The sequence below is a fragment of the Opisthocomus hoazin genome, chromosome 21, assembly GCF_030867145.1.
Source record: "Opisthocomus hoazin isolate bOpiHoa1 chromosome 21, bOpiHoa1.hap1, whole genome shotgun sequence".
In the NCBI taxonomy this organism is placed as follows: Eukaryota; Metazoa; Chordata; class Aves; order Opisthocomiformes; family Opisthocomidae; genus Opisthocomus; species Opisthocomus hoazin.
This window is the reverse complement of record NC_134434.1, coordinates 9,030,431-9,054,345: the sequence shown is the minus strand read 5'-3', so window position 1 is coordinate 9,054,345 and position 23,915 is coordinate 9,030,431. Positions and strand designations below refer to the sequence as shown.

At 44.3% G+C, this 23,915-nt stretch overlaps 1 protein-coding gene across 1 annotated transcript in view; it reads left to right on the top strand.

Annotated features, from left to right (window-relative positions):
* Positions 1 to 23,915, top strand: part of FASN (fatty acid synthase) — a 48,033-nt gene that overhangs the window by 20,712 nt on the left and 3,406 nt on the right. Inside the window, exons 15-41 of the mRNA XM_075440710.1 lie at positions 625 to 740; positions 1,156 to 1,331; positions 1,673 to 1,864; positions 2,143 to 2,223; positions 2,318 to 2,503; positions 2,809 to 2,988; positions 3,211 to 3,414; positions 4,669 to 4,979; positions 5,130 to 5,519; positions 7,515 to 7,679; positions 7,874 to 7,992; positions 8,099 to 8,253; positions 8,590 to 8,793; positions 9,749 to 9,899; positions 10,407 to 10,585; positions 14,131 to 14,250; positions 14,395 to 14,517; positions 15,678 to 15,901; positions 16,178 to 16,379; positions 17,437 to 17,588; positions 18,839 to 18,930; positions 19,082 to 19,233; positions 19,517 to 19,759; positions 21,245 to 21,433; positions 21,976 to 22,203; positions 22,666 to 22,886; positions 23,702 to 23,800. Coding sequence (XP_075296825.1) covers positions 625 to 740; positions 1,156 to 1,331; positions 1,673 to 1,864; positions 2,143 to 2,223; positions 2,318 to 2,503; positions 2,809 to 2,988; positions 3,211 to 3,414; positions 4,669 to 4,979; positions 5,130 to 5,519; positions 7,515 to 7,679; positions 7,874 to 7,992; positions 8,099 to 8,253; positions 8,590 to 8,793; positions 9,749 to 9,899; positions 10,407 to 10,585; positions 14,131 to 14,250; positions 14,395 to 14,517; positions 15,678 to 15,901; positions 16,178 to 16,379; positions 17,437 to 17,588; positions 18,839 to 18,930; positions 19,082 to 19,233; positions 19,517 to 19,759; positions 21,245 to 21,433; positions 21,976 to 22,203; positions 22,666 to 22,886; positions 23,702 to 23,800 — 4,854 coding nt within the window. The remainder of the gene's footprint in view (positions 1 to 624; positions 741 to 1,155; positions 1,332 to 1,672; positions 1,865 to 2,142; positions 2,224 to 2,317; positions 2,504 to 2,808; positions 2,989 to 3,210; positions 3,415 to 4,668; positions 4,980 to 5,129; positions 5,520 to 7,514; positions 7,680 to 7,873; positions 7,993 to 8,098; positions 8,254 to 8,589; positions 8,794 to 9,748; positions 9,900 to 10,406; positions 10,586 to 14,130; positions 14,251 to 14,394; positions 14,518 to 15,677; positions 15,902 to 16,177; positions 16,380 to 17,436; positions 17,589 to 18,838; positions 18,931 to 19,081; positions 19,234 to 19,516; positions 19,760 to 21,244; positions 21,434 to 21,975; positions 22,204 to 22,665; positions 22,887 to 23,701; positions 23,801 to 23,915) is intronic.

The following is a 23,915-nucleotide window of genomic DNA, read 5'->3' as shown; positions in this document are numbered from 1 at the left end:
TTCTCTGTAGAAAGATTTTATGCTTCATGTTAAAATCGTTGCACCATTTTAATGCAAGTGACTAAAGACTTCATCAGCTGGGTTTGAGGGTGTTCTGGTTCCTCCCCACCCTCTTCCTTCTCCTACTTAAAGACCGTGGGATCACATTGAAGAGAAGATACAAGCTGGGTCAGATGTTCAAGGCTGCGGTTTTCTATTTAATAGCTGCTGCTTGGAAAATGCTCTAGGATGCTTCAGATTCAAAAGGGCTGCTCCTGGGAGCAAGGGCCTAGGCTATGTGTGGGGTGCGTGTGTGAGTGGGAGGCTTGAGAGGATGAACTGCTTCTTGCAGTTCTTGAAGTGCAGCTTTTGATTCTGCTTGACAGTCTGCTTGGGAAAGGGAGATTTGTGTTTTGGCAGAAGTTCATGAGTATTGTGTAGGTTCTGTTTTACCAGATGTGCAACTTCTTGGGTTGCTGGAAGGATATTGTGCTGCTCTTCCTCTTGCCTGTTAAAATGGTGTACGTCCTAGCACAGAACTCTTGGCACAGAAACAGGCGTGGTTTGAGATCTATAGAGAAAAACTTAGAGACAAAGTAGTAAGTAATGCCTTCTACCAGTGATTTATGGACTCTACTTGACCAGGCTATCTTGAGGAGAACTTTGAAACCAACTTGCACCATTCTACCTTTGATGAAGAAAGAGCACAAAAATAATTTGGAGTTCTTCCTAATACAGACTGGAAAGATTCATTTAACTGGGTAAGGAGACTAAGGGAGGAGGGTGAGTCGGGGATCAGTTAGGACAGAATTCAAGAAACTTGGAAAAAATGGGGTTTACATCTATGCTTTACCTATTTAACATGGTCACGTATGAAATGTTGCCTTGGGTTAGAGACTGCTTGGGCTGGGAAGATGCTTTTAAAAGAGCAGTCCCATTTTAGAGACCTAGGAACCTGGAACTAGCTCTTGGAAATAAATTTTGCGTCTTGTATACTGATAGAATTACAAATTTGGCCGCAGTGAGTGTTCATGGTACACCTGGAGAAATCTCAGATGTGGAGTCCAAGACCAATTACTGTCTGACCCTGTCTGACTTCTATTATAGTGAACTTCCCCCCACCCCGCTTTTTTCTCCTCCTCCCCCCCATTGTCTTGATCCTTTTTGTCTTCCTAGGATAAATGTTCTTGGAAATAACTTGTTCCCACTTGTGGAGTACCCTGTCCCTGTGGGAACACCCCTTATTTCTCCATACATCAAATGGGACCATAGCCAGGACTGGGATGTTCCAAAAGCTGAAGACTTTCCAGCAGGTTCCAAAGGCTCTGCATCTGCTTCACTCTACAATATTGGTGTGTTTGCCTGTTTGTTTTTTTTGTTTGTTTGTCTCTTTTCTGCTTTACCTCTGCATTTCTTCTGTAAAACTAGGAAAAGGATATTCAAAGCAGTGTCCTTGAAGCTTAATATTTGGTTTGGATTGAAAAAGACTCGATCTGCTTCTGAAATGGGATGAAAGAATATGAATAGAGCAGGAAACTCGCTTGATTCAGACTCATGGTTGTTTTAAGAGCTGCATGTTGCAAGGCAAGGATAGTTAGGGAAACAGCTAGAACCTCTTACAGACATTGAGGGGAGGAAAAGACCTCTTTATTGGGCTGTTCTTATTTTTATTGCACTTCTTATTCTTTGGCAGATGTGAGTCCTGACTCTCCTGACCACTACTTGGTTGGTCACTGCATTGATGGCAGAGTTCTGTACCCAGCAGCTGGGTACCTAGTACTGGCTTGGCGAACTCTGGCACGGTCTCTTGGGATGGCTGTGGAGCAAGTGGCTGTTATGTTTGAAGAAGTCACAATTCATCAGGCGACTATCCTTCCCAAAAAAGGTGAGTGAGGAATGCTGGTACAACTGCAAAACTGTGTCATGAAGACGAAGGGAGTGGGAGGAAGAAATACAAGGGGAAAGTGAGGAGGAAGAATGTAAAGAAGAGTGCAACATGACCGAACAAAGAAGTGAATTCATACCATCAAGTAGCACATGTTATGGTCGTCTTTATTAGATGTTGCACGCAGTGAGTCTGGAGATGGTGAAAGAGAAAGCTCTGCTTGAGGATGGTGGCAATGAATGACCTCACAGTCCCGTCTTGCTCAATATTTCTTGTAGGATCAGTACAGCTGGAAGTAAGACTCATGCCTGCTTCCCACTGCTTTGAGGTGTCAGGGAATGGGAATCTGGCTGTGAGTGGTAAGTGAACGAAGTGTAAGTATATGCACTGTCCTACTAAAATGCATTATTTATGGACACTGATGATGCTTATTCTTGCCACTGTGCCTATCAGGGAAGATTTCCCTCCTAGAACAAAATGCTCTGAAGAACTTCCATAACCAGTCAGTTGACTTTCAGTCTCAAGTAGACATGAGCTCGAAGTCTGGCCTCTTGAAAGAAGACATTTACCAAGAGCTGCATCTGCGTGGATATAATTATGGACCAACTTTCCAGGGCGTTCTGGAATGCAACAGTGAAGGTGAATTTACTTTCTGTAGAAGAATGATGAGCATGGTTATTGTAGTGATGAATATTTTTGTCTTTTAATTCCATTTATATTAATAGTCCACCTGACTGTTTTGTGTGGTAATTATACTTTGTGTGATAATGGAGAAGAACCAAGAGTTCTGACAGAGCACTGGGAAAGCTGTTATGTCCGATGTAGAACTGACTATTGGAGTAGCTGGGTATATATGGCAGACTTTGCATTTGATAAGCAGTGACTTCTGGCATCTGCGGAAAGACAGAATCACAGCAAGGCTTCTGCTTCCTCTTATTCTGCAGCAAGCACTGGGAAGGTCCAGTGGAATAGGAACTGGGTGACCTTCCTTGACAGCCTGCTACACGTACTAATCTTAGCTGAGACTGGGCGCAGTCTGCGTTTACCCACCAGGATTCGCTCAGTACTTATTGACCCAGTGCTGCATCAGGAGCAGGTGTGCCAATACCAGGACGATGTAGAAGGTAAGGTCTCTCATGCTTGGGCTTTTGCTAGTTCTTCTGACTGCTGTGTGGATGAATGTATGACTTGTTAGGAAATAGGATGGACTTTGGGGGACCCTCTTAGTCTCCAAGCTATTCTGGACCTCTGTAGCAGTCTGACATAGCACAGTTGTTCATCTGGTCACCTTGAATAAGATACTTGCAGTGTTTGATGCAAACTTATGTTTCTTTCCTGTCCTTCAGCTTTTGATGTTGTTGTGGACCACTGTCTTGATAGCCTTAAAGCAGGGGGTGTTCAGATCAATGGCCTTCATGCTGCTGTGGCACCACGACGACAACAGGAACGGATCCCTCCCACCTTGGAAAAATTCTGCTTTGTGCCCTATACTGAGAGTGACTGTTTGTCTTCCAGTGTCCATCTTCATGCCTATCTGGAGCACTGTAAAGGTACAGTGGGACTGGTTTCTTGTTACACTAGGGGAATCTTCCAGCCTGACGGGAATGTCTGATAGAAGCAGTTCATACTACTTCAGAACATCCAAGAAATAGTGTTGGCCTCTATAGGAGACTTCAGCAGGAGTCGTATGTCTGTATGATTGCTAGTAGCTGCTTCTGCCTGAGGTATATCTAGAATGTGGGTAGGAGTAAAGCCATGAGGAGGGGCATCTACGCTTTTATAACAGTCAGTGTGGTATCAGATGGCGCAACTCCCCTCTGCAAGCAGAGAGGCACAAGTGATCTTCTTTAAGGAGAAATCTAGCCTAGTTGCTTCAGACACTTAACAGGAGATCCTGCTTCCTCAAGTCTTGAGCTTTCTTGTTTTGTTTTTACCTGTGAACTGCCAAGGTACGGGTAAGCTGACATGTCTGTTACTGTTAGGTTGTGGGCGCAAGAGCATATCCAAGAACAGAAGGTTGTTTAGCGAGGCACACCAAAAAAAATAGTTTGTGTTTACTGCAAGAATAGAATAGGAGCAGCTTAGTCTATTGCAAAGCTTGTAGCCTAGTACAGTGCTCTTTGGATGGTGAGACATCCACTTAGCTCATCATTTCAAGTGCCTTTTCATCAAAGGGACAGAAATTACTTTTTTTTATTTTGAAGCTTTTACTCTAGTGATAAATGTTGCTATATCTGGAGACAGCAATTTTGTCACTCTGTATTGGTAAAGCGTCTTCATACTCATCCTTTGATCTGGCAATAGATTTCAAAGTTTTCCTTTTTTTTTTTTCCTGCAGTGTCCAAATACTATCCTCAAAGACTTTTTTTTTTGCATGTGCTGTAGTGGGAATTTTATTTTTTGTAATGCTGTTTCTGATCTCAGGATGAGCTATTTTCTGTTTGGTTGGAAAGCAAAATAGCATTTTAGTATCTGCGGAAGCTTACAATTTCCCTCCACAACTCCCTAAATCAGTCAGAAGTTTTGTGTTGGTTGCCCTCTTTCAGTCAGTCCTGCCACAGGTAATTTTGGTGTTTTAGACTGTCTTGCCACAAAGCCTACTTGTTTGGGGGCTGCATCTGCTGCACGATACATAATCATGTGAATGTACAGGAGCATGCACCGTATGTTTGTGGCTAGGCTAGTGATACGAGATGGTGTGATTTGTGGTGCTGATCAGCTGGTATAGCAAATGGAGGTGAAGAGGAAAAGAAAAATCTTTGGAAAACCTGACTCTTCCTTTCATTTCCCCTTCTATTCCATAGATCTGATCCAGAACTTACAGGCTAAGGTGGCAGTGCATGGGGTCAAATTAGTCATCCCTGGACTAGAAACTGCAGTGGCTGCTGCAGAGTCCTCACCCATACAGAAGGGCCTTCAGCATATCCTTGCTGAAATCTGCCATCTGGAACTGAATGGAAACCTCCATTCTGAGCTGGAACAGATTGTGACTCAAGAGAAAATGCACTTCCAGGACGACCCTCTTCTCAATGGATTGCTAGATTCTTCAGAGTTGAAGACTTGTCTGGATATGGCATTGGAGAACATGACCAGTCACAGGATGAAGATAGTAGAGGTTAGCTGGAAGCCCGGGATGGGACTATAGCTAGTGTTTCTAGGCCTACCAGTAACCTGATCGCATACTTCTGTTGTTCCAGTTATAATTTTGGATATTGCTTGTGTTTCAAGTTGTTTTCCCCTTTTCCTTCCCCATCTTTTCTCACAGGCTCTTGCAGGAAGTGGACATCTGTTCTCTCGTGTCAAAAGTATTCTGAACACTCAGCCCCTGTTGCAGGTGGACTACATTGCAACTGACCGCATTCTGGAAACTCTTTCAGCTAATGAAAAGGAGCTACAAGATGCTGGAGTTCTCCTTAGCCAGTGGGATCCATCTAGCCTTCCCTCTGGAAATCTGACCAACGCTGACCTGGTGGTATACAACTGTTCGACAAGTGTTCTAGGGAACACCACTGAAATTCTCTCTAATTTGGCAGCTGCAGTGAAAGAAGGAGGGTTTGTTTTGCTACACACCCTTCTTAAAGGAGAAACTCTTGGAGAAATTGTCAGTTTCCTTGCAAGTCCAGATCTACAGCAGAAACACAGCTTCCTGAGTGAGGTGAGCCTCCTGGAAGGATAAATACTTTTTCAGTGGATAGTCTGTAGTCTGCTGCTTGCAGATGCTCTTGGGATGAATGTTGAGTAGACATCACTTACATCACTTTCCGATGAGGCCGTCTGTAGGAATACATAATAAACACTTCAGAAGAGAAGAGTTGTGAATTTCCACATACTAGGCTGGGAGACTAAATTGTGAATTCAGTCAGGATAGCCTTTCTTAATGCATTGAACATTATTCGTTGTCATTTGTATGTCTATATTATCTGTATGAAAACACTGGCCAGGACAATTCTTCTATAGCTAAAGTAATGTGGTGTCTTGTTGGGTGTGGGTTACAGGTTTATCACTGTAGGATCCCAAAATGTTTCAGTATCAGGATATCTCTCTTCCTTTTGATATCACTGCTGGGAGTGAGACTTTATAAACTAGTTAAGTTCTAACACTGAAGTGCTCTCAGAAAGGAAGACTTTACTCTTGTACTCTTCTTTTTTTTCCTTATTCCTTCCTTTCCTTCCTCCTTACCTCATCTGATCCCATAATGAGAAACAGCAAAATAAGTCCTCTGAAGTTGGGGGGGTGGGGTGGCATTATCTCTGCTTTGTATCTGCAAACCGGTATATCATGCAGATGAACTAATGTCGATGCTAGCACAAGAGGAGGAGAGAGTGAGTGGCTATGGTAAGGATGGGAACTGGGGCATCACCTTCTCTTGGCAGCTGTTGGACTAAGCAGTAATGGGAAGCTGCTCATCTACAGAACATACAAATTATTTCTGATTTGAGGGGCTGTAGCCTCTCAGCTCTTCTTTTAGAATAAGAAGAGAGTAGCACTTCTAATAGTTTATAAACTTCTTTATAATTCTGGAGTGTGGTAGTTGGATTTTGAATTTTGTAGTTACATGGATTATAGCCCTTCACTTTCTGCAAAGATTTTTTTTCAAGGAGATTTGAGAAGAAAGGTTGAGTTCTTTGGCTTTGCGTCCCACTAAAGACGAGGATAAAAAGAAGACTCTGTGATGTGATGCTACTGAAGCTGATAACTTAAAACGTAGATCTGCCATAAGTATCAGTAGCCTGGTATTAGCACATTCCTTGGATAAGGTACATGTGGTTTGAATGTATCTTCTCTAAAGAAAATTGTACTACACAGGTGAGAGTAGGCTGGACTTAATATAGTTCTTAAGGTTTTCTAGATAGGGACAGTGTCCCTAGTCTTTGACATAAGTGATTGTGCTGTAAAAACTTTTCACTGTTTTGTCCCTGGCGTATGAAAAGCAAATGGATGCATTTCTAAGAGCCTGCCATCATGTTTATTCAGATAGTAGAGCCGCAGTGTTTCTTGATACGCTATACGTGCATTTTGATTCTGTTCTTCTGAAATGCTGTTTCAATGCAACTTACGTGTATAGGTGCTTCTTCCCACCTCCCTGCAGCTGAAGGATTTCGGTGACTTGGTTTTTCATGTTTCCTCTGTCCCACCTTACTTTTTCTATTGCAGAGAGAGCTTATGTGACAGATTGGTAACTTCTAAACTCACTGTTTCCGTTTCTGTTGTTTTCTGTGTTAGAATCTGTACATTGTGTTTGTCTGTAGAGGTGTGCCTTACTGCTGGAATTAAGTTCTAGACACATTCAAATACCCTATGGTATTTGACAGCATGGTCACTGCTCTGTTTTTTGGACACCCGGTAGTGTGGTAAGACTAGTTCCCTAACAAGGGCTTCAAGATACTTTTACTACTGCTTTCTGAGGATGTTTTGGGGAAGAAGGAATAGCCTAGACATGGATAAAATAGTGTTACGTTAATCAAATATATATTTGTACTGAGATAATACAGAACAGTTGCCAAGATTTCAAACAAGAAAGAGGTGTATGGTGCCTGTTGTTCCTGGTGAAGCCATCTTTGAGGAGACTCAACATGAAGTATAGATGTGACTTGTATTTTTAATTGACTTCTGACTTTCCTGTTAATTGTTGTTTTACCTGATTTGACAGGCACAGTGGGAAGGCTTATTCAGCAAAGCCTCACTGAATCTGGTTGCTATGAAGAAATCATTCTTTGGATCGGTTATTTTCCTGTGTCGCCGGCAAGCCCCTGCCAAAACACCTGTTTTTCTGCCAATAGATGAGACCGATTATAAGTGGGTTGAATCCTTAAAGGTGAGAAATCCCATGCCCTGGACATCTGAATTTTCAAATCATTACACTTCCTAAATGAGATATCTAGCGGTGTTAAAAGTATGTGCATTCAGTTACTTTTCTTAAAATAGAAGTTACTAATCTCTACCTTAACGATACGAGGGCTATATCCTTTCTGTGCTTCCTAATAAAACAGTTTGGCATTTGTCTTGCAGAAGGTCTTGGCAGACCCATCAGAGCAGCCTGTGTGGTTGACTGCCGTCAGTTGTGGGAACTCAGGAATTCTGGGAATGGTGAACTGCCTCCGCCTTGAAGCAGAAGGCCACAGAATCAGGTATGTAAGCATGCCCTTGAGTTGCAGTTGGAGATGGAATATTTTTGTCTTAGCTTCTTTTCAGGCCTATAGCAAAACAAAAAAAATGACAACTCTTGGCTTCTAGGTGTGTGTTCATTTCCAACTTGAACCCTTCATCAGCTGTCCCACCCACAAGTCTGTCTTCACTGGAGATGCAGAAGATTGTTCAGAGGGACCTGGTGATGAATGTGTGTCGTGATGGAAAGTGGGGCTCCTTCAGGCATCTCCCATTGCAGCAAGGTAACTCTTTTGAGGTCTGAGGACCACTTGCAGGGCTTTGAGTCTGAATGGCTTTTAATAGAAAATGCGTAGCTATTGTTCCTACAATTATTTTTTGTTACTGTGTTTTGATGGATAATTTGGAATTCCGTTGCCGCAGCTTAGCGTGAACAGTAGCGTGCTCAGGTATCCGGAGGAGGGATGAGCTATTTAGGGTATGGGTAGTATTGCAGGGTAAGAAAGGGCTTTCTGGAGAGCAAATAGAGGAGGAGGTAGCAATTACACAAGGAATTAACATGTGCATGCGCTTTCCAGAATGAGTAAATGTGTGTGAAGTTCTTACTGTTCCTTCTGCAGCACAACCTCAGGAGTTGACAGAGTATGCCTATGTGAATGTGTTGACTCGTGGAGATCTCTCATCTCTTCGCTGGATTGTCTCCCCGCTTCGGCACTTCCACACAACTAATCCCAATGTTCAACTCTGCAAAGTCTATTATGCATCTCTCAACTTTCGGGACATTATGCTTGCCACAGGAAAGCTTTCTCCAGATGCTATTCCTGGTGAGTTAAAGTTACACTAGAAGAAAATGTGTTTGCATATTACAGTTCTAGAATTTATTCGTGTATCTCCTGAGCGTTGGCCATGCACTGGCTAAAGCATCTATCAGGTTTTGTTTAGCAAGAAAGCATACTTTTGTAAAGGAAGTATAGCCCTACTGCAGGACTGTACATCAAAAACTCGTCAGGTCTACTTTCAGTTGCAGTCTCATTTTTCATATGGCAAAATTAATAAAACTTGCTGCGAGGAAACACTACTAGCCCCATTATGTAGATATCAAGCATGAGGTGAAGCAACTTGATGGAGGTTCTGGAGGTGGGCAGGGTTCATACTAAGATGAGAATGTTGAAGTTTCATGCTGCCACGCTACTGGACATGCCTTTTCCTCTTAGGGGAGAAAAAGGCAGGATGAAGTAATCTCCTGTCTGTAAAATGGAGGTGATAATATCTTGCCTTATAGTGAGTTAAGAATTAATATATATTAAATGGTTTTAAAGCTGTATTTAAAGGATAGAGGATGGAACATATAAAAAGTGCCTTTGGAGATTCTTACGGGCGACGTGACTAGGGCTGGGTTTCCCTTCATGACTGAGATTAGTCTCTGCCTAAAATGACTGTTTACAAAAATTAAAGATTTCATAGTAAAGATATTTTTGCTGTGATCATCCTTTCTAGTTTATGTATCATTCTTTTTCAAAGAGAAACAAAATTGTCTCTGAAACAGGATGTTTCCATAAAATTTTTCAGATGAAAACTGGAAAATAAAGCCTTTTTCTGCTACTCTTGTAGTGAGAAATTAACTATAGTCACTTGTGAACTGGGTACATAGTAGACAAATCCCAGCACTTTTTCTGTCTCTGGGGTTCCAGCTTCCAGGGACTACTGTTGTAGTAAGTTGGTGACCAAGGGATTTTAAAAGAGAAATTTCCTGTGTAAAAGATGCTAATGTTCTTTCAGGTAACTGGGCTTTGCAGCAGTGCATGCTGGGCATGGAGTTCTCAGGACGGGACCTGGCTGGAAAAAGGGTGATGGGATTGCTGCCGGCAAAGGGGCTGGCTACAGTAGTAGACTGTGACAAGAAGTTTCTATGGGAAGTGCCTAAAAACTGGTAGGTCAACTTCTGTTTTTTTGGTTTGTGTATATGGTTAAGATTTGCCTTCCTGTCTGAGGCTGACAGCCCTGATCAGACTAGAGGATGGCACAATGGGTAGATTCCCCTCTGGAAAATGGTAATGGAGCTATAGTCTCCTGAGCAGCAGTAGGATTTAGCTTAGATTCACTGCAGGAGTTGAGTGCTAGTTTTTTGTACAGTGGCTTGCAGAAGGTTCTCATCCCTTGCTTGGGCTCTTAGCTCCATATGTGTCATCTTACACTGGGATTTCAGTGTTGGTTATGTTACTGGTTGGTTCCTGAAATATTTTTGCAGGAGGATGAAACTCTTGGCTGTGCTTGGCAGCTGTGGTAGTCTGCTGTATGACTGAGAACCATTTGAACTTTTTGGTCTAGCTCAGCAGTTTGCTTTTCTGCAATGGAAAGGTCAGATTTTATCACGGGGAATCTAGTATTCTTTTTCCAAGGCTAAAGTTTATCTTCTCTCTTTCACTTTGCTGCTTAGGACTCTGGAAGAAGCAGCCTCAGTCCCTGTGGTTTATGCCACTGCTTATTATGCTTTGGTGATTCGAGGTGGTATGAAGAAGGGTGAGAGTGTCCTTATTCACTCTGGCTCAGGAGGTGTGGGCCAAGCAGCCATTGCCATTGCCCTGAGCATGGGCTGCCAAGTCTTTGCTACTGTAGGTGAGTACTGAGGGCCCAATCTTGGGAGAGAGGTGGGATTATGTAATACTTATTATAAATAGCTGGCGGGGCTTATTGAGAGGGCTTTAAACTAGGTTCAAAGGGGGAAGGGGACATCGCCCAGCTCACTAGGGATGAGCCCAGGCATGGCATAGCAGTGTCAGGGGTGAGATCGTCAGTCTAGCTCAAGTGCGTCCACACCAATGCACATAGCATGGGCAGTAAACAGGAGGAGCTGGAAACCATTGTACAGCAGGATGGCTATGACTTGATCGCCATCACAGAAACCTGGTGGGACAGCTCGCATGACTGGCATGCTGTCATGGATGGCCACAGACTATTTAGGAAAGACAAGCCGACAAGGAGAGGTGGTGGAGGTGCTCTGTCTGTGAGAGAGCAACTGGAATGCATTGAGCTTTCCCTGGGGGCAGATGAAGGAGTCGAGAGCTTATGGGTTAGAATTAAGGGACAGCCTCATATGGGTGATGTTATTGTGGGTGTGTACTACAGGCCACCTGACCAGGAGGAGGAAGTTGATGAGGCCTTCTACAAGCAGCTGCAAACAGCCTCACAGTCACAGGCCCTGGATCTCATGAGGGACTTCAACCACCCTGACATCAGCTGGGAAGACCACACAGCTAGGCACATGCAATCCAGGAGGTTCCTGCAGAGCATCGATAATAACTTTCTGATGGAGGTGGTGGAGGAACCAACAAGGAAAGGCGCTCTGCTGGACCTCATACTAACAAACAAGGAGGGACTGGTTGAGGATGTGAAAGTTGGAGGTAGACTCAGCTGCAGCAACCATGAAATGGTGGAGTTCAGGATCCTGCGTGGAGGAAGCAGGGCGATAAGTAGGATCAAAACCTTGGACTTCAGGAGTGTTAACTTTGGCCTCTTCAAGGAGCTGCTTGGAGGAATCCCGTGGGTCAGGGCTCTTGAAGGCAGGGGGGGTCCAAGAGGTGCTGGTCATTGTTTAAACATCACTTCTTCCATGCTCAGGACCGGTGCATCCCCCTGAGAAAGAAATCTAGAAGAGGAGGCAAGAGACCTGCGTGGATGAGCAAAGAGCTTCTAGCAGAGCTCAGGTGGAAGAGAAAGGTCCATAGAATGTGGCAAGAGGGACAGGCCACTTGGGAAGAGTACAGGAATGTTGTCAGAGCATGTAGAGATGCAAAGTGGAAGGCCAAGGCCCACCTGGAATTGAATCTGGCAAGGGATGTCAAAAACAACAAGAAGGGCTTCTTCAACTACATCAGTAGCAAATGGAAGATTAGAGACAATGTAGGGCCGCTGCTGAATGAGCTGGGTGTCCTGGTGACGGAGGATGCAGAGAAGGCAGAGTTACCGAATGTTTTCTTTGCTTCAGTCTTCAGTGCCAAGACTGGCCCTTAGGAATCCCAGGCCCTGGAGGTAAGAGAGGAAGCCTGCAGAGAGGATGACTTTCCCTTGGTCGAGGAGGACTGCGTGAGGGATCGCTTAAGTGATCTGGATGCCCACAAATCCATGGGCCCCGATGGAATGCACCCACGAGTGCTGAGGGAGCTGGCGGACGTCATTGCTGAGCCACTCTCCATTGTCTTTGAAAGGTCCTGGAGGACAGGAGAGGTGCCTGAGGACTGGAGAAAAGCCAGTGTCACTCCAGTCTTCAAAAAGGGCAAGAACGAGGACCCAGGGAACTACAGGCTGGTCAGCCTCACCTCCATCTCAGGAAATATGATGGAGCAGCTCATTCTAGAGGTCATCATCAAGCAAGTGGAGGAAAAGAAGGTTATCAGGAGTAGTCAGCATGGATTCACCAAGGGGAAATCATGCCTGACCAATCTGATAGCTTTCTACGATGGCCTGACTGGCTGGGTAGACGAGGGGAGAGAAGTGGATGTTGTCTACCTCGAGTTCAGCAAGGCTTTCAACACTGTCTCCCATAACAACATCCTTCTAGGGAAGCTCAGGAAGTGCAGGCTGGATGAGTGGTCGGTGAGGTGGATTGAGAACTGGCTGAAAGGCAGAACTCAGAGGGTTGTCATCAGCGGCACTGAGTCTAGTTGGAGGCTGGTAACTAGTGGTGTCCCCCAGGGGTCAGTACTGGGCCCAGTCTTATTTGGCTTCTTCATCAATGACCTGGATGAAGAGTTAGAGTGTACCCTCAGCAGGTTTGCTGATAACACAAAACTGGGAGGAGTGGTGGATACAGTAGCAGGCTGTGCTGCCATTCAGCAAGACCTGGACAGGCTGGAGAGTTGGGCAGAGAGGAACCTGATGAAGTTCAATGAGGGCAAGTGCAGGGTCTTGCTCCTGGGAAGGAACAACCCCATGTACCAGTATAGGCTTGGGCCGGACCTGCTGGAGAGCAGCTCTGCGGAGAGGGACCTGGGTGTCCTGGTGGACAACAAGTTGACCATGAGCCAGCAGTGTGACCTGGCTGCCAAGAAGGCCAATGGGATCTTGGGGTGCATTAAGAGGAGTGTGGCCAGTAGGTTGAGGGAGATTCTCCTTCCCCTCTACACTGCCCTAGTGAGGCCCCATCTGCAGTACTCCGTCCAATTCTGGGCTCTCCAGCTCGAGAAAGATGAGGAGCTACTGGAGAGAGTCTAGCGGAGGGCTGCAAGGATGACGAGGGGACTGGAACATCTGTCTTATGAGGAAAATCTGAGGGAGCTGGGCTTGTTTAGCCTGGAGAAGAGAAGGCTGCGAGGGGATCTTATAAATGCTTATAAATATCTTCAGGGTGGGTGTCAGGAGGACAGGGCCAGACTCTTTTCAGTGGTGCCCAGCGACAGGACAAGGGGCAATGGGCACAAACTGAAGCAGAGGAAGTTCCAGCTGAAGATGAGGAAGAACTTCTTCCCTCTGAGGGTGATGGAGCACTGGAACAGGTTGCCCAGGGAGGTTGTAGAGTCTCCTTCTCTCAAGACCCACCTGGACAAGGTTCTATGCAGCCTGCTGTAGGTGACCCTGCTTCAGCAGGGGGGTTGGACTAGATGACCCACAGAGGTCCCTTCCAACCCATAACATTCTGTGATTCTGTAATAGAGGAAGTGTGTGTGCATGTGCACATATGTTTATATACAAAAATGCATATTTATGCATATATTTTTCTCCCCAGTATGGTCTCGTGTAACTTTGATTTAGTTTCTAGACTGAGAATGGGATACATGGTGAATACAGCCACTGACTATGTGCCAGAAACTTCCACAGCGCAGACAAATTTATCTACCTCTTTACACTATATAGTCAAAAGTACAGAAGATGATTAAGGCTTCTTCATTTTAAATTCAGTAATGTTATCAAAGAATGTCTATCCATTGTAAGGTTTGGTCTGTGTCTGGTCCTTGCTCTAGCTCCTGAATGAGTGGTAACAACTAGACAGCCTTTGTCCTAAGGTTTGATGCCTTGAGAGCCTGAGAGTGTTGAAGCAAGTGCTTGATGGCTGCTCAGACTTACAGTCCTTGGAAGAAGACGTGCAGATGAAAATGGGCTGTTTCATCATAAAAAAAAATTAATGTAAGAGCACTGGTATCATTCAACCTGTCTTGTACTTCCAGGCTCCACTGAGAAACGCGAGTATCTCCAAGCAAGATTCCCACAGCTGGATGCTAATAGCTTTGCCAGCTCCCGAAATACTACCTTTGAGCAACATATACTGCGAGTTACCAATGGAAAAGGTAAGTGCAAGGAACACTTCTTTTTGTCAGCTCTGCCATATTATGCAGTTGCACTTGCTAAAGACAAAATGAGTCACTAGAAAACAGGGTTAGGCTTTCAGCAGAGTTGAGTTTATTAAACAGCTGCTGCTTCTTTCATTGCAGGTGTCAACCTCGTGTTGAATTCCTTGGCAGAAGAGAAGCTCCAAGCCAGTTTGCGTTGTCTTGCTCGACATGGGCGCTTTTTGGAAATAGGCAAATTTGATCTGTCTAACAACAGTCAGCTTGGTAAGATGGGGCATTGGGGAAATACATCTCATTAGGTTTCAGCAAGCATGAGAGCACAACCTATATACTATCTTAACACAGACTACTCTTCCAATTTAGAAAAGCTTTTAGCTGGAATACTTGTTTCACTTTTGACACTATGAATTTATGTGGTCCTTTCAACAAATACCTTCTTGGAGAATCGTGGCAGTCAGCATTTTTCTGGAAGCCTGCATAAAACATGCAGAATAATAAAGTTGTCTTCCTCAAAGTCTTTCTTTAAAGTCATTATAGGACATGTTGCCCACAAAGTGTTTGGATAGGAAGGTAACAAAGAAGCAGTATTTGTTTCACGTGGCACTATTCACCACTGTATCTGTTAGCTTGTAGATGGCATAGATCTGTTGGACTTGACTTACAAACTTTTGGGCATGTAACCTGTCCATTTGTAATAGAGGAGTGCACTGTAAAACTCGACAAATTAATTTCATGGCTGTATAAGCTGCAGTTTTGTGTCGTTGATGATTGCCCGATGTTCTGGTCTATCCAGACCCCTCTGCAAGGCCTCTTGCCCCTCAAGAGTCAGCAGCATCTCCCAGTTTTTGATAGCACTGGGGCAAGATTAACCTGATTTCTTTCAGATGGGGAAAATAAATTTGAATGTTATAATCTGATGTGTTAGTGAAAAATGACAAGAATGTTCTCCTGTTGTAGAATGATTGCATATAGCAAATGTTGACGGTCTCCTTTCTTATTCTAATTAAATTTCAACTAATCATAGCATCATGGATAACTTTCTATGAGGAAGAGTTTCCTGTGAAGATGGACTGGATGTACATGGGATTCTGGCTTCCCTGTGTCTCGTAACTCAGCTGTCACTAGACAGAGAATGTGCTTTTTAATAGCAGACCAGCCATGTTATAGCTGGTCCTCTTGACTTGGAATTTTTGGGTGGAGTTTCTGTTAAACTGATCTGCTTGTAAGAGAACAATCTAATTAATATACCATTTAGAGAGTATATGCATTAATTAGTTTGGAAAATGTAGAATTCTAGCAACAAATGACTGCTTTACTCAGCAGTCTTGCACTGCTGACCTACACGGGAGTGTTTCTGAAATAGAAGATAGACTCTGTTTTGAAGTGTCAGCAGCATCGGGTCATAACCAAGTTGCTTCTTCTAGGAATGGCTCTGTTCCTCAAGAATGTGGCATTTCATGGGATCCTACTAGATGCAATCTTTGAGGAGGGAAACCAAGAGTGGGAAGCAGTATCAGAGTTGTTGAAGAAAGGTATAAAAGATGGCGTGGTAAAGCCCCTGAGGAGTACGGTCTTCAACAAAGAAGAGGTAGAAGCTGCCTTCAGATTCATGGCACAAGGAAAACATATTGGCAAAGTTATGATCAAGGTAGAGATAATGGCTTTGGTTCTCTGATGCATCTGTCATTCTCTGTAGGTGACTGTTGGATATTTTGATCCAGTTCAAGCTGAAGTTGTATAACTAAGCACAGGGTTGTGTTTTCTGCTGCTGACACTGTAATGAACGTAACTGTCAAGTCTGTCACTGATTCTACAAGGTTCATTCCCCTTGACTGAAGGAGCATAACATGAAAGGTAAGAAATGCATTGTGTATCTAATCTCAACTTCTTTTTTCTTTTTTTCCTTTTTTTTGCGGGGTGGAAGGTCCAAGAAGAGGAAAAGGAGTACCCTTTAAGAAGGTCAGAACCAGTTAAAATCTCTGCCGTCTCCCGAACGTCCTGTCCAGCTACCAAGTCTTACATCATCACAGGGGGCCTAGGAGGATTTGGACTTGAGTTGGCACAGTGGCTAATTGAGAGAGGAGCACAGAAGCTTATACTGACATCTCGTTCTGGCATACGAACTGGTAAGCAAAAACTGTAAAGGAACAGTGAACATGCCTTTCAACAGACCTCTCTTTGTAGTTGCTCTCTATTTTTAGGTGTCCTATCAGCAAATAATAATGTCTTGTCTATTTTCTTTCCTCTCATGTGTGTATTCTCTCACTTGAAACAAGCTGTTGTCCCCTTTATTCTAAAGGAGGAAGTATCTTTTAACTTTACCTCTTTTCCAAATATGACCTTCCTCATCTTTATGCTTCCAGATTCTATCAACCAATTTTCTCGCTTACCCAGGATTTTTTCTGCAGCCTTACTTTTTACCTTTACCCCACCTACAAAGTCTGTATCCAGCTACCTGGACTGGCTTGTCCAGTGGCTGCAGCATTGTGGATCACATGCCACAAGGAAAGGCCTATAAACTTCTCACTAAAGATACTCTGTCCCTCAAGTTATATGTGTGGATGCTTGCTCTTGCTCCTTCAGATAGCTCATCTGTAAAGATGCGCCCTACTATCTGATAACATCAGCAAGCATTTTTACTCAGTTTTAAGCCATTAGTTTTGTTACAGTTGCAGCAGTGAGATTTCTTATCAGTGGTAGTCTGTTTCCTCATAAAAATTCAGTCATAACAAAACTTCTCTCTGTCTATACAGATTTCTTCTTTCTATTGGCAGGTTCACAATTGCACCACTTGTACAAGCAAATAGATCAGATACTTCTACTTCTCAAGTTCTGGTTGCGCTGCTAGAATCTGTTGCCTTGCTCTAATCTAGCCATTCTTTCTTGTCTCAGTATCCAAATTCTTGTTAATTTGCCTTCGCTGTTGCACTTCCACACCCCCACACCCCCGCCCCAGTACGTTCTCCTGATTCTGATCTCCACTTTGATCTATTTGGAATATTTCTGAAACTCAAGTGACTTATATCTACTATTCAAGTTTTTTCCAATCTTCCTCTTGTAGCTGAATCAGGAATTACTTAGCTACTCAGTCTATATAGTCAGAAAAGTGCAAGGGGCAGGTTAACCAAAGCCTTGTGGTTTGAATGCTTTATCCCAGGCACTGTTCACTTTTTTTTTTTGTAGGCTACCAGGCTAGACGTGTTAGAGAGTGGAAGGCACTGGGAATCCAAGTACTGGTGTCTACCAGTGATATTGGAACACTAGAAGGAACACAGCTGTTGATAGAAGAAGCTTTGCAGTTCGGCCCAGTTGGAGGCATCTTTAATTTGGCTGTGGTAAGTGACAAAAATCACAGAATGGTAGGGTTTGGAAGGGACATCTGTGGGTCACCCAGTCCAACCCCCCTGCCAAAGCAGGGTCACCTACAGCAGGCTGCGCAGGACCTTGTCCAGGCGGGTCTTGAATCTCCAGAGAAGGACACTCCACAGCCTCCCTGGGCAGCCTGTTCCAGTGCTCCATCACCCTCAGAGTGAAGAAGTTCTTCCTCATCTTCAGCTGGAACTTCCCATGCTCCAGTTTGTGCCCATTGCCCCTTGTCCTGTCACTGGGCACCACTGAAAAGAGTCTGGCCCCATCTTCCTGACACCCACCCTTGAGATATTTATAAGCATTTATAAGATCCCCTCTTAGCATGCTCTTCTTCAGGTTGAGCAAGCCCAGCTCCCTCAGCCTTTCCTCACAGGACAGATGCTTTAGTCCCCTCATCCTTGTAGCCCTCCGCTAGACTCTCTCCAGTAGCTCCTCATCTTTCTTGAAGTGGGGAGCCCAAAACTGGACAGAGTACTGCAGATGGGGCCTCACTAGGGCAGAGGGGGAGGAGAACCTCCCTCGACCTGCCAGCCATGCTCTCTTCTTAATGTACCTCAGGATCCCATTGGCCTTCTTGGCAGCCAGGGCACACTGCTGGCTCATGGTTAACTTATTGCTCACCAGGTCCCTCTCTGCAGAGCCTCTCTCCAGCAGGTCCGCCCCTAGCCTTTACTGGTGCGTGGGGCTATTGCTCCCCAGATACAGGACCTTACACTCACCCTTGTTGAATCTTAAAATGCTGAAGACTTGTAAGAGACAGCAGCCATTCAAGTGGCTTTTTTACTGGGTGGGGTCAGGCTTTATAAGAGTTTTAGATTGCCTCTCTGTTTCAGAGGATGCTTTGCTTTGGCTTTACTTGGTGACTAAAGGCTTACAGGTCTGGCCCCTTCACCTGGGAAGTAACAGTATTTGGCCAGTAAGCTCAGTTCTTATAACACAAATGTTGCCCAAAATCCCTGGGGACAAGAAAAATCACATATGGAACTTGTCAGTTGAGGGCTGCAGCGGCAGTACTGAAAAAAGCAGACTTGCCAAAAGCCATGTTATCTATGTCATATTTCAGGACGTTCAGGATACCTCTGTATCAAAGCTACAAAAATGTGTTGTGCGATATCCTCTTATATCTCAAGCCACATAGCAAATTAATATGGAGAAACTGCAGATACTGAAACTGTACCTTTTTTCTTTGCTTTCCCCACCCCCTGCTCCCCAACAGGTCCTTAGAGATGGCATGATTGAAAATCAGACCCCAAAATTCTTCTGGGAGGTCAACAAGCCCAAGTATTTGGGCACCCTTCATTTGGATTGGTAAGTGTCTGTAGAAGGGACAAGTATGAACTGCTTTTATAGTCACAGAGCTGATCAAACTTAGTTGTTTTAGTATTGCTCTAGCCTACCACAGTAACATATAGTTAGCAGGTTTTTCTCATGGTGTTTCTCTCTCCTGCTCTGTTCCAAGGGTGACTCGTAAGAAGTGTCCAGACCTGGACTATTTTGTTGTGTTCTCATCTGTAAGCTGTGGAAGAGGAAATGCTGGACAAAGTAATTATGGCTTCGCCAATTCTGCTATGGAGCGTATCTGTGAGCAGCGACATCATGATGGGTTCCCAGGTAAGATGACTTTACTCATTGGACAGAATAATATATCCCACCAAACATCCACACAAGAACCAGCTCACCAGAAACTTCTGCACTTGTCTGGAACGGTAATGAATGTTGAAGGCTGTTTCCTCTCCCATCTGTTACCCTGAGTCATTGATGCGTGAATGAACACTGGCCATTTAACAGTACAAAGGAAGTGCAGGCCTTTGCTTAGCTGTTTTTTAACTGCCTTTCGTTGCTGCCATGTACTTTAGCTAGTCTAGTGTGTTATTTCTTCTGCTTTCTCCTCCAGGCCTGGCAATCCAATGGGGAGCCATTGGTGATGTGGGTATCCTTTTGAAGACAATGGGAAACAGAGAGGTTGTGGTTGGGGGAACCATTCCCCAGCAAATCAGCTCATGCCTGGAGGTGCTTGATACCTTTCTGAATCAGCCTCATCCTGTCATGTCAAGTTTTGTCCTAGCAGAGAAGGTCTCTGTAAAAACTGAAGGAGGCAGTCAACGGGATCTTGTAGAAGCTGTTGCTCACATCCTGGGTAAGTGCTCTCGGATAAGCAGTGCTGGGCAGTGTCTGCCATCTCAATGCAGTGGTGCTGCTGTAGATGTTCTGTTCAGCATCTCCTGCTGATTTGCTGTGGTGTGGGTGTGGTGATGTTGCTGTGGGACTATTTGTTTGTGTATTTTTTCCTTTATGTTGCTCCTTCTCTCCAATAATCAATTTGTTTCTTCAGTGTGGGCTTTTCTCCCTTCCTGTGTGTGTGTATATAAATGCTCTTCAGTCTCTTGGGTTTTGTTTAGAGTGGACTGGTGCCTTTCTCCAAATGGAGAATCAACAGGAACAGCCCCTAAGAGCAAAATTCTGGGTCAGCACATAATAGGGCAGATACATGACTAACTTTCTGTGTACTATTCCACCTTTCAAACATTCACCTCGGGATGTACTCATGCTGCAAAAAGTAGCTTTTATGTACTTAGTGACTAACTGGTATTGTATCTCTTATCAGTGCTGTCTGTCATCCCACGTGAAAATCTGGTAACTATAGCTTAACTATGCATTACAAGAAGTGCTACGTCCTCCTGCCTGTTTTGAACCTGCTTCCTTTTACCGTTGTGTCCCCTGTTCCTATGTCGAAAGTGAATAATCTCTGTCAACTCCACTATGTCCCACTTGAGTTGTCTCTTTTGCAGACAGAAGTGTGTACTGATCCTTTGTTTTCTACCAAAAGAGATACTGATAAATCAGACAGTCTCCTGAGTATCACTTAAGGAATTGTGTGCAGTAACTGACAGCAAATCTGACCTCAGAGAACAAACATGGTCTTTAGAAGTCGTAGGAAAGCCTTTGGGAAACTGTACCAGCTGTAGGGTTAGTCTGGAAAGAGATAGTGTATGTATACAACAAAGGGAGAAGCTAGTAAGAAGCATAATTGTGGGATGGGTGGTAACATGGGGCAGCACAAGGTGGAGAAGGGGAGGAAGAGCTGTAGGTGCAAGTGTTACTATGAGAAGCCTTTTACAGGTAAGGAAAGGGTGAGAGTCTCAAACAGTGTGAAAATGGAAGGGGAAGAGGCAATGAAAACTAGAGGAATTGCCTCCTGCTCCAATGTGACAGACATCAAGTGTTCCAATCAGCCATCATTGACACTGATAACTGTTTCATCTCATGTTATAGCTGAGGATTAGTTGTGTTGGGTCTAGGACTGCAGTTTGTTTGAGCCTCCAGTATGTGAGATTCCTCTAGCTGACTGTTCTGAACTTGATCTAGAGCTGAAGTGACAGTATTCACAGGTATTTAGCTGGAACTGATGTATCCCCTGTTATAAAGCTGTGCACATTTAAAATGTACTCTAAAGACTGTAACCCAAATGACCAGATGTGGGTTGTAGAAGAGGTGACTTGTGAAAGCATTAGATGATACTGAAAAGTAATTCTCTGTAGCTGCAGTTTGTTCAGGTCTTAGGAGAAAGAAGGAAGCTGAGAAGAAATCGGCCTTTTGTTAGTATGCTGTTTTTTTTTCTCAGGTGTCCGTGACGTCAGTAGTCTGAATGCTGAGAGTTCCTTGGCAGACTTGGGCTTGGATTCCTTGATGGGTGTGGAGGTGCGCCAGACACTGGAGAGGGACTATGACATCGTTATGACCATGAGAGAAATTCGACTCCTTACAATCAACAAACTGCGTGAACTTTCTTCCAAGTCCGGGACAGCAGAGGGTATAGTGTCTGGATCAGGGTTGCTGCCAGTCACCCGAGTCCAAACAATTAAGCTCCCAATCCATTGCTTTCATTTCTAGTGACATAAGCCTCTATCAAATCATGGACTAAGATCATGAAATAAGGTTATAGCTGAAAGCCTTTTAAGTGACAGACACGTCACTGAAGTACATTGACCATTGGGTCAGGTCCATCACTTCTGGGGGCAGGGTATAAGAAAGAGCGTGAAAGCTGTCGTCTTGTCTGGCTAGTATCTGCCGGTGTGGGTACTCTTATTGCAGCTGTGTGCAGGATGGAATTTGAGACCTTTTACCTGTCTGAGGAATAAACAACGTAATGTCATGCTTACTGTAAGCTAAAAGCACGTTCACTTGCTGCAGAGCAATTTACAACAAGAAGGTCCGTATGTCTTTGCCCTGATGATTTAGTGAGCCAATGGGCTAATCCAGAGCAGCCCTGAGATTCTCCTTTAGGACTATGGCTACGTGACCAAGACTGATCTTAAATCTAACTGTGTTTGTCTGGTTTGCTTCCCTTCAAAGAGCTGAAGCCATCCCAACTGATGAAGACGGGCCCGAGTGAACCTCCAAAACTAGATTTGAACAACTTGTTGGTGAACCCAGAAGGGCCAACGATCACCCGTCTCAATGATGTTCAGAGCACAGAGCGCCCTCTTTTCCTTGTTCACCCCATTGAAGGATCCATTGCAGTTTTCTACACTCTTGCCTCCAGACTTCACATGCCCTGCTATGGGCTCCAGTGCACAAAAGGTATCTCAGTTCTTCAGCATCTTGAATTTGTAAACATAACATTCTGAATTTTAGTTGCCTTATAGAGAGCTTTGTTTTCTAGACTCTAAAACTCGAAGGATCACGTGTCAGTACCTATAGTCTGTATAGGGTCGTCTCAGACATCCCGAGGTAACAAGAACTATTAGGTTAGATTGAAGAGCTTATGTAGGGGGGAAATGGAACAATTCAATGTTGCGTTGAGTCCCTACCAGCAGATAAGCATGCAGGAGAAAAATGAGGCATGCTGTTCTACCTGTCTTTGGAAAGCAGGAACATTACTATTCCTTGTCTAAAATGTAAGTTGCTAACTACAGTTCAGAAACTTTACTTCAAAATAGCCTGGATGTTTCCGACAGGGTTGTCTAAGCTCATGAAAATGTAACTGTTTCTGCCAGTGTCTCTTCACTGGAGTCTTGTTTCTAACTCAATTCCATGTTCTAGCTGCTCCTTTGGACAGTATACAGAGCCTGGCAGCCTATTACATTGACTGTATGAAGCAGATACAGCCTGAAGGACCTTACCGCATTGCTGGATATTCATTCGGTGCCTGTGTAGCCTTTGAAATGTGCTCCCAACTGCAAGCACAACAAAATGCTTCCCATGCACTCAACAGTCTGTTCCTCTTTGATGGGTCTCATTCATTTGTGGCAGCATACACTCAGGTAAGATACAAAGAAAATCTTCTGTCTGGGGACCATCCTGTGTGGATCAGGAGCCCCATCAGGGCTCATGTTCTGGGAGCTTGCTATTGCAGATATGAGCCATCTGAAAAGCAGACAGATTTTTCTTCACCAGGTCGCTGGGAGACAGCTGTAGAGAGTGGATGCTTAGGGATGCCTGAAGGGTGGCAGCATATGGAGGGTGATCTTCATTAACTGGCAAGAGCTGGGACACAAATGTTGCTCTTGCTATGGTAAATCATATTAGTCTTCTGGAAAGTGCTGGAGCCTGCATGGCAAAAGCTTCCTGTAGGGGTGCCAGGGCACCTTGCTTAAGCCTTCCTTTCCGTTTTCATTGTACTTTCTGTAGGATCATAGAGTCCTTTGGGCTGGAAGGGACCTTTAGAGGTCATCTAACCCAACCGCCCTGCAGTGAGCAGGGATATCTTCAGCCAGATCAGGTTGCTCAGAGCCCTGTCCAGCCTGGCCTTCAGTGTTTCCAGGGACAGGGCCTCCACTACCTCTCTGGGCAACCTGTGCCAGTGTTTCACCACCCTCATTGTAAAAAATTTCTTCCTTATATCCAGTCTAAGGGATACTAGGCTCTTGTCAATTGCCACCTGTGGATTTGCTTCCTAATCTGTCCTCAAAGGATCTTCCTCTCCCACCACACCTCAACCTTCAGTCTATCCTTTTTCTTTCTTTTTTCCCCCCTCTCCCTTTTTCCCCAGTTCAAAGCCATTTGTTCTGTAATTGTTTTTATCTAACATTCAAGATCAGTCATATTCCTCTCACGTTTGCATTTTATTCTTTTCCAGAGCTACAGAGCCAAGTTGACCCAAGGAAATGAGGCTGCATTGGAGACTGAAGCATTGTGTGCCTTTGTTCAGCAATTTACAGGCATTGAATATAATAAGGTAATGTTTCTTTTTTGGTTTTACATATATATCTCCTTATGTTGCACAGAAGGGTTGTGGGTTTTTTGTTTAATGGAGACGGTTTCTCAGATACTGCGACTAATGGGGAAAAAAT